The sequence below is a fragment of the Octopus bimaculoides genome, chromosome 15, assembly GCF_001194135.2.
Source record: "Octopus bimaculoides isolate UCB-OBI-ISO-001 chromosome 15, ASM119413v2, whole genome shotgun sequence".
NCBI lineage: Eukaryota > Metazoa > Mollusca > Cephalopoda > Octopoda > Octopodidae > Octopus > Octopus bimaculoides.
The window spans coordinates 51,390,857-51,398,929 of NC_068995.1; the positions used below are offsets into that span (position 1 = coordinate 51,390,857).

Consider the following 8,073-nt stretch of genomic DNA (forward strand, 5'->3'; position numbering starts at 1 on the left):
AATAATAATAATAATAATAATAATAATAATAATAATAATAATAATAATAATAATAATAATAATAATAATAACAATAATAATAATAATAATAATAATAACAATAATAACAACAATAATAATAAAAATAATAATATATTTAAAAAAAGATTGACGTAACTCTTCACAAAGGCAAACAGTCAAGACGAAATTTATACACACACACACACACACACACACACACACACACACATATAAATTTGCGTTAGATGTGTCATTCAGAAACTCTCGCGTCTTCAAAAAGGACATATTGCTTAATGTAGTCAGGCGTGGAGTATTGCTGAAGAAAAAAAAGTTCAGTTTATGCCATGAAAGCCTTTGAATATGGATTTGTTCGTTTAGGGTACACTTGGGTATAAATGATGGCGATGATGACGACGAAGACATGACCACCATCACCGAATATACTGTAGGAAATTTAAAAAAAGTACAACACAGACACACTTAAATATAAGCAAAAGGTATTTACTGACCTGTGACCATCTCTTTTTGTGTCTGATTTTATCTTTATCCTTAAGATGAATAATCATTTGGGTATCACCTGGCATTACAAGCTCCAATCTGCCCCCGTAAGGTGTCGACACTTTTTTGAAATCATTCAGACGGATAAAACCTTTAGCAACTGACCTGCGAAAAAAAAAAAAATGAAGTCAGTTTTGTCCATATTTCATGTTAGGAAAATACGGGACTGAAGACGTTTGCCGATGGACTGTGTTGGTGACAGACACAAAGGTAGTTCGATAAATTTAGTTATGAAAAGTGAGGACTAATGTTTCGGACTCTTATACTTTGTCCTAAAAGGTGTGTATGTATATGAGAGAGAGATAGAGAGAGAAAGAGAGACAGAATGAGATAGAGAGAGGTGGAGGAAGTAAGGTTATTGCTTGGTTTGTAGGAAGTACAAAGAAAGAAACTGAAATGAAGTTCCGAGAGAAATAGTCATTTAGATTCCTTGTTCTTTGATCCCTTTCATCGATCAGGTTTATGATCAAAAGTATTCCAGCTATGACGTGACCATCACGTTTGTTTCCAATTTGTAGAGAATCCACTTTCACATTGACTAATAAAGAACTTTTCTCAGTCGATAAGGTGTGATGTGAGTGTGATTTGGCTGCTCTTTCTAGTTACCACTCCACGAGTTTGCCAAAAGTGGGTCCAAGCGAGTTTGTTTTTAAAAATTTGTCTAAAATACAATTGATCCTCATTGTTCTCTTAATACTTTGCATTTTTGGTAGTTTGGAGGCAAAGCTTGATCGCAAAGCTTGCTGCAGTTTCAGCGGCATCCAATATATGATTATGGTCGTTGGAAGATTTCACAATTTCATTCCTTACATTAATGAATGCAAAAGAATTAAAGAAAGCAAGGCCTTGAAATGTAATCATAATTCTTCCTGGAGAAAATAAAAAAAAAAACATCTGGCCTTCCAATTAAAAAAAACATCAATACCAAAAATTCCTTTCCCTCCCCACCTAAAGGGTCATTCAAAAAGAAAGTTTGACCACACTGATACAAAAGCCATACCTCCCCCTCCCTCCCAAACTGTTTTCTTCTTTCTTTTTCCCGTCTGCAAACCACCAAAACACTCCCATATGAGTATGTATGTGTGTTTACCACAACCAAATTTTGATAATTCTATATAAGCGACACCAGATATCAACACCTACCAACACCTTCTTTTTCTCTACCACCCCTACCACCCCTACCACCCCCTTATACACCAGTGCCCACCTGGACCATCTCAACACCCACCGGGGGCGGTAACGCCCACTTTGAGAGCCTATGCTTAACAGTAATTATGCGAGCACGGCATTTTGATTTTGATATTTTTCGCACTTCCAATAAACGCGTTCACCATTTCCACCATTCTTATAGTATGTATGTCCATTATCAACCAACTTCTTACGACCTATTTCTGATTCAGCAAATTCAGCAGACATCTTTGGCTATGAGTCTTTTCACTGTGAATAATTCCAAATAAGAAATTCTTTTTAGAAAATAACTAGTTGTTTTTAGTAAACAACTAGTTTTATTCCATATCATCGCAAACAACTATTTATACTCGATAGCATGAGTAAACAAATATTACGTTCCACTTCCTACGAATTCAACAAAAAAGAAACAATTTTTCTTTTTTAGTCAAATTGTGTTTTAGACAAATTGTTTTAAACAGATTGCATTTAGATCAATTGTATTCTTAGACGAATAGTTTTAGACAAGCTCGCCGGATACCGCCAAAAGTAATGATGACTAATAAATACTTAGTGCTGTATAATTTCCTCACTGTCCTGTTTTTAGGACTCTATGCATAAATGGGTTGTGTTCTATCGACTTTATCTTTCCTCACCCCGGGGTTAATAAAATTAGTACCAGTCATGTGCTGAGATAAATTTACTCGACCCCACACCTTCCACACATATTCGTGGCCCTGTGTTAATGTTTCAAATGATTATTTATGTATTTTTCTGGTTTAGTTACTAGATTTCGTTTATACCACAAGAGAAATAGAAAATTGTACTTTTAGATAACAGATAGACACCTTAGAAAACATGGCCTCGTTCTCTCTGCTGTTTTTTATTCAAATATTTTCAATATTGTTAACCTTCAGGTAATGTCGTGAAAGGCAAAAGGAAAAGAAAGTGGTGAACAAGACTCCATAGACTGTCTAACAAAAATGCACGCACACATTTACACACTTTCACACACGCAGTAGAGGCGCATGGTTTAGTGGTTAAGATGTTGGACACATGATCGTAAGACAGTGGTTTCGATTCCTGGACCGGGCAATGCGTTGTGTTCTTGAGCAAAGCACTTCATTTCACGTTGCTCCAGTCCACTCAGCAGGCAAAAATAAGTTATCGTGGAACAAACTAGCAACCTGTCCGTGTTGGGGAATATAAAGGCCACAGAAACCAAGAAATGAGCCCTTATGAGTTTATGTCTCGGGAAACGCACACACATATGACGGGGTTCCGGCACATTTTCCGCCTACCAAATTTCACTTCTAAGGCAATTTGTCAACTTAAATCTACGACGGAAGACACTTGCTCACTGTACACCCTCACGTAGTAGGATCGAACTTGAAACTGTGTAGTTTCGTTGTAAGCTTTTTAACCACACATCTCTACCTATTAGATTCCTCTGCCAAACGGTTATGGCCTTGTACCAAATGTCAGATATTGTAAATGTTTTAATAGTAATAATAACAAAAGATAATCTAGAAGGTTTGTGATACTCACTCAGCGGCTTCCGGAATTAGATCTACAAATTCTCTGACATAGCCATTAGGCACTCGATTGTGGTTGCTGTCCGTTTCCCAGGAATCATCAAATATGACATGAACTTGAGAATAGAAAATAACAGGAACATTTCAACAGAATATCATAGAATTTTATTTAATAATTTAGTAAATAATTTTGTAATCGTATTTAAAAAAATAGGCTTATTATGTAAGTTTCTGAAATTGGTACCAGGCCATTAATTCTAGGGCAGACGGTAGAGTTGATGAAACCTACCCACCGCATATGATTGCGCCTGTGTTTTACTGTATTTTCAGGCATACAAGTTGAATTTTTCGGACAAAATTTACAGTCCAAAAGTAGGTCGAAAATATTTTTTCTTTTCTACTCTAGGTACAAGGCCCGAAATTTTCGGGGAGGTGGGGGGGGCAGTAGATTATATCGACCACAGTACGAAAGTGGCACTTAATTTATCGACTCCGAAAGGCAAAGTCGACTTCGGCGGAATTTGAACTCAGAATGTAAAGACAGACGAAATACCCCCCAAGCATTTCGCCCGGCGTGCTAACGTTTCTGCCAGCTCGCCGCCTCGGAGAAAAATAATTATTAAGAAAAAGAAACACACAACTGACTTACTTTCGAGTTCGTAGCTGTTGACATCAATGTAACTGGTGACGTAATTTTGGGCCAGTTTTTTCGTGACCTGTTCCAAGTCAAGCCTGTAATTAATTAAAGATAATATTTTAATTAATAAATTTCTTGATGAAATTAGTTGTAAATTACCTGTATTTTATTTTTGGACAAATAAGAAAGGAAAATTAGTTGACTTTAACTGAGGATCGAAACCGCGATCTCAATTGGTTAAGTATTTAAAGCTTGCACTAACACAAATAATCATAAATGCTTTTTTGGCTGTCACAGAACATCGAATTTATAGAGACATGTGTGGATGCTGTGACGTTCAAGCATGAATATCACACCACAAACAAACAAGAGCGCTTCAATTCTAGCACTTGATCTGTTAGAAATAACAGTCGAACCTCTTTCATACTATAATTTGATGTTTTATATAAAAAGAGAAACATTATCGAGGTCAGGAAGGGCAAAGAAGTGCGTACTTATTAACATTGCACCATCTTCTGAAAGAAACACCTTCATAAAAGTCACAACGAGAAGCTGGTTAAGTCCAAAGACCTGAAGATGAAAATCAACAACACGTGGAATATTAAGACCAGAAGAGGAATTTGGTTAATGCGGGAGAGAATGGAAAATGTCATCAATTGTATTCCGGATTCCAGATGACCGAACTGCTTGGAATTGTGCTTACACTAAGGAAAGAGCTGTCAGTCAAATGACATCTTCCTTATAGCAACTCTGGTTCATCGTTTGGCCGTGACACCAAACGATATTAAACGGAGTACAAATGGAGCAACAATAACAACAACAACAATGACGATGATGACGGCGACGACGATGGCAGCGACAATGGTAAACGTTAAAAGGAACAACATAAAAAAAAAAAAGAATTACCTGAATAGAGATTTTTGTAACTGTAACATTTCTTGGCGTGTTTCGTGCCACGTTGTGGCGCAGATAAGGATCTTTGGTCGCGTGTTGTTCTCATCAAGACCTTCCTTCTTTATTCGGAACGACTTCTCTTTTACGTCTTGTCGGCGTCGTAGCAGCAATCCCATATCGGGGAATATTGGTTCATAGTGTGGTAATACAAATAATCTGCCGAGGAAAAGATCAAAAGTCAAATGTCAAGGAAGATTAACCCCCAAAAGTCAAAGGGAACAAAATGCTGAGAGCAATATTATTTCCAGTTTAAAGCGGCGAGTTTTAGCACAACAGGCGAAATGCTTAGCGGTATTAAAAAAAGATTATATAAAAATAAGCGCGTATATATATATATATATATATATATATATGCATGTATATATGTACACATAAAATTGTGTTGAATGTTGTGCGTGTGTATGTATGTGTGTGTGCATACCTGAATACGTAAGTGTGTGTGTGTGTGTGTGTGTGTGTGTGTGTGTGTGTGAATGTGTGTATGTGGTGTTTCCTTTAATACACTTAATGCGGTTTAATATAAGGAAATAACTTACTTCTTTATTTGTGACATTCTTTCGGAACTCGGCATCCAGATATGGTTTGTGATGATTATAATAGAGACAAACAGAAGACCCATCATAAGAATCGGTGTGAGTATCTCTCCAGGGATTTCCATTTTAAAGCAAGCCCATTTTTCAGTGACCAAATTATCTGGAACAATCTTTTTGGTGCATTGAGCTATGTTGAGACCAACCGACACCGGAGTGACGAGAATTAACGGCAAAGAAAATCCGATTTTCTGCATGTGAAGTTTACAAGCCATACCGGCCAGATAGCAACATATAAGTCCTGACACGATATGCACGTACATTACACCGTAACCCTGTAAATGGACAAGCATGTAATCAGTGCTTAAAGAATCTTTCCAGTCTTGGAGAAAATTCTGTATGTCTTGGTGGGAGAGAGCTAAAGATAAACAAAAGAAAAGCACCATTTTCAGTGGTACCGTGATGATATCAGTTGCTTCTCTTGTCTTCTCGATTCGATTCCGTAGTCTTTTTAATGGAATCGACAATCTACAGCACTGAATGTCAAAGAAGGCGTAGTTCTCCCACCATGTGAACGACGTCAGCACAACAGCAATTGGTACAATCCAGTTTTCCGTTTCCGATATCTTCTCGTCTCGATCGGTTGTCCACGTAAAGAAATCGGTGATGTAGAAAACTGGTATGATTCCTATTTGGATGCAGCAAGCAAGTGAGTAGAAAATCAGGCCCAAGAATCGCGTGGAAAGCTTTTGAAATTTCGCTCCGAAGATCTGCTCTAGAAGTAACATTACTGCAGGGACCTGACCAGTTCCAAGAATCAACACAGAAGATCGAAACAATCCAAGGGTTGGAATAATACGGAAGAGGAATAATGCTTTGCCTGTTATTTGTACGCATTCAAATAGAAACACCTGAAATAAACAGATATATGTATATGTATATCTATGTGCATATATATATATATATTTATTAAATTTAAATTACGATAAACGTAAACAAGCAAACGAAGTTTGTTTTAGAAGCGTTGAGATGTCTTAGAAAGTTAAAGAAGTGTTGGCGGCCGGGTAGCTTATCCTGTTCAGGTTATATTATTAGCATTATCTTGCGTTATATATATATATATGTATGTATGCATGTACGTATGTGAAGCAAAAAGTTTAATTTAAATAAAAGTTAATCTTGATCGAGTGGTTCCTCCATATCACAACAGTACTTTTACTAACTAATAACACATTGTAGCATACAAAATATTTCATCAAGTAACTCTGTTCTTCTAGTAAGAACTTGGCTAATCAGCGACCAGTAAAGAACCACCTTTTAAGCCAAACGCGGCGATGGGTTTTTACCTAGCCTGGTCGTGTCCCCTTAACGTAGTTCTCGGGGATATTCAGGGTGACAGTGTGATAAGGCTGACCCTTTGGATTACAGGCACAACAGAAACAGGAAGTAAGAGCGAGAGAAAGTTGTGGTGGAAGAATACAGCAGGGTTCGCCACCATCCCCTGCCGGAGCCTCGTGGAGCTTTAGGTGTTTTCGCTCAATGAACACTCACAACGCCCGGTCTGGGAATCGAAACCGCGATCCTATGACCGCGAGTCCGCTGCCCTAACCACTGGGCCATTGCGCCTCCACAGTAACAACATGATAAAAGCAGCATCAAGCAAAAGTAACACAAAATGAACGTCGTAGTGCAGGAGTTAAGTTTTCTGTAAGTCAAGCCTGCAACGTGGTTTCCATTCAGATATGAAGCCACTGCATTTCACTTATGCTAGAAATGATCTTGGGAAAGGCATGGTTGACACATATTCACTTTACTCTTCTCCAAAATAGACAAATGAATTTACTTACGCTGAAGAGAAGTTTCTTCGACGGCCATTCTGTTTTCCTGAAGACGGACCTAACCAAAGTGAGCATCCAAAATATTACTGTTGGTACAACTAGGGATATAATCAATTTGCTGTGGGCTGATTTCTGTTGATAACACACATATACATGTTTTATAATATTGGATTATATTACATTATATTATATTATATTATATTATATTATATTATATCATATTTTGAGGCTTAAAATTTGGAATAAAGGTTTTGTAAAGGATTATAATACTATCCGTGAATAAGAAACTCCCACATTTTTTAACCTAATTTTTGACAAAATAGAGTTCCCTATGCACGATAAAATACGTCATATTATTTTCTATTATATTAGGACGAATGACCTTTTAGGACGCATGACCTAGTGGTTAGGGTGTTGCATTCGTGATCGCGAGGTTGTAGTTTCAAATCCTAGATCGTTGTAGTTTCAAATACTATATATATATATATAATATGCAGAGAGAGAAAGAGAGAGAGAAAGAGAGAGAGAGAGAGAGAGAGAGAGAATAATAGTAGCAGGAAAAACAAATCTAAAAAAAATCAAAGCAATATTTTCAATCATTGATGCTAGTAAAATGTTTTCGTATCAGAGCAACAGTTACGTAATCTCTATGTCTATAAACGCCATCTCTTTCTACATCTTCAAACAAGCACTCACCGAGTGGGGAGGTTTAGCAGTGGCCATTAGCTGTAAAGAAATCCGATTGACAACTCCCGTGACTAGAATTCCACAGATTGTAAATAAATAGAAGAGGATTCGAAGAAGCTTCAAAAGTTTGTTGAAGAAATCAATCTCGTTGTCGATCTCACGTTCGG

General features: G+C 37.1%; 1 protein-coding gene across 1 annotated transcript in view; it reads right to left on the minus strand.

The window, feature by feature from the left end:
• LOC106870779 (chitin synthase chs-1) overlaps positions 1–8,073 on the minus strand; it is a 72,537-nt gene that overhangs the window by 5,153 nt on the left and 59,311 nt on the right. The window contains exons 21-27 of the mRNA XM_014916976.2: positions 7,916–8,069; positions 7,229–7,351; positions 5,388–6,292; positions 4,804–5,007; positions 3,910–3,992; positions 3,274–3,376; positions 510–663 (exon numbers count right to left, since the gene is read on the minus strand). Of these exons, the coding sequence (XP_014772462.1) occupies positions 510–663; positions 3,274–3,376; positions 3,910–3,992; positions 4,804–5,007; positions 5,388–6,292; positions 7,229–7,351; positions 7,916–8,069 (1,726 nt within the window). The remainder of the gene's footprint in view (positions 1–509; positions 664–3,273; positions 3,377–3,909; positions 3,993–4,803; positions 5,008–5,387; positions 6,293–7,228; positions 7,352–7,915; positions 8,070–8,073) is intronic.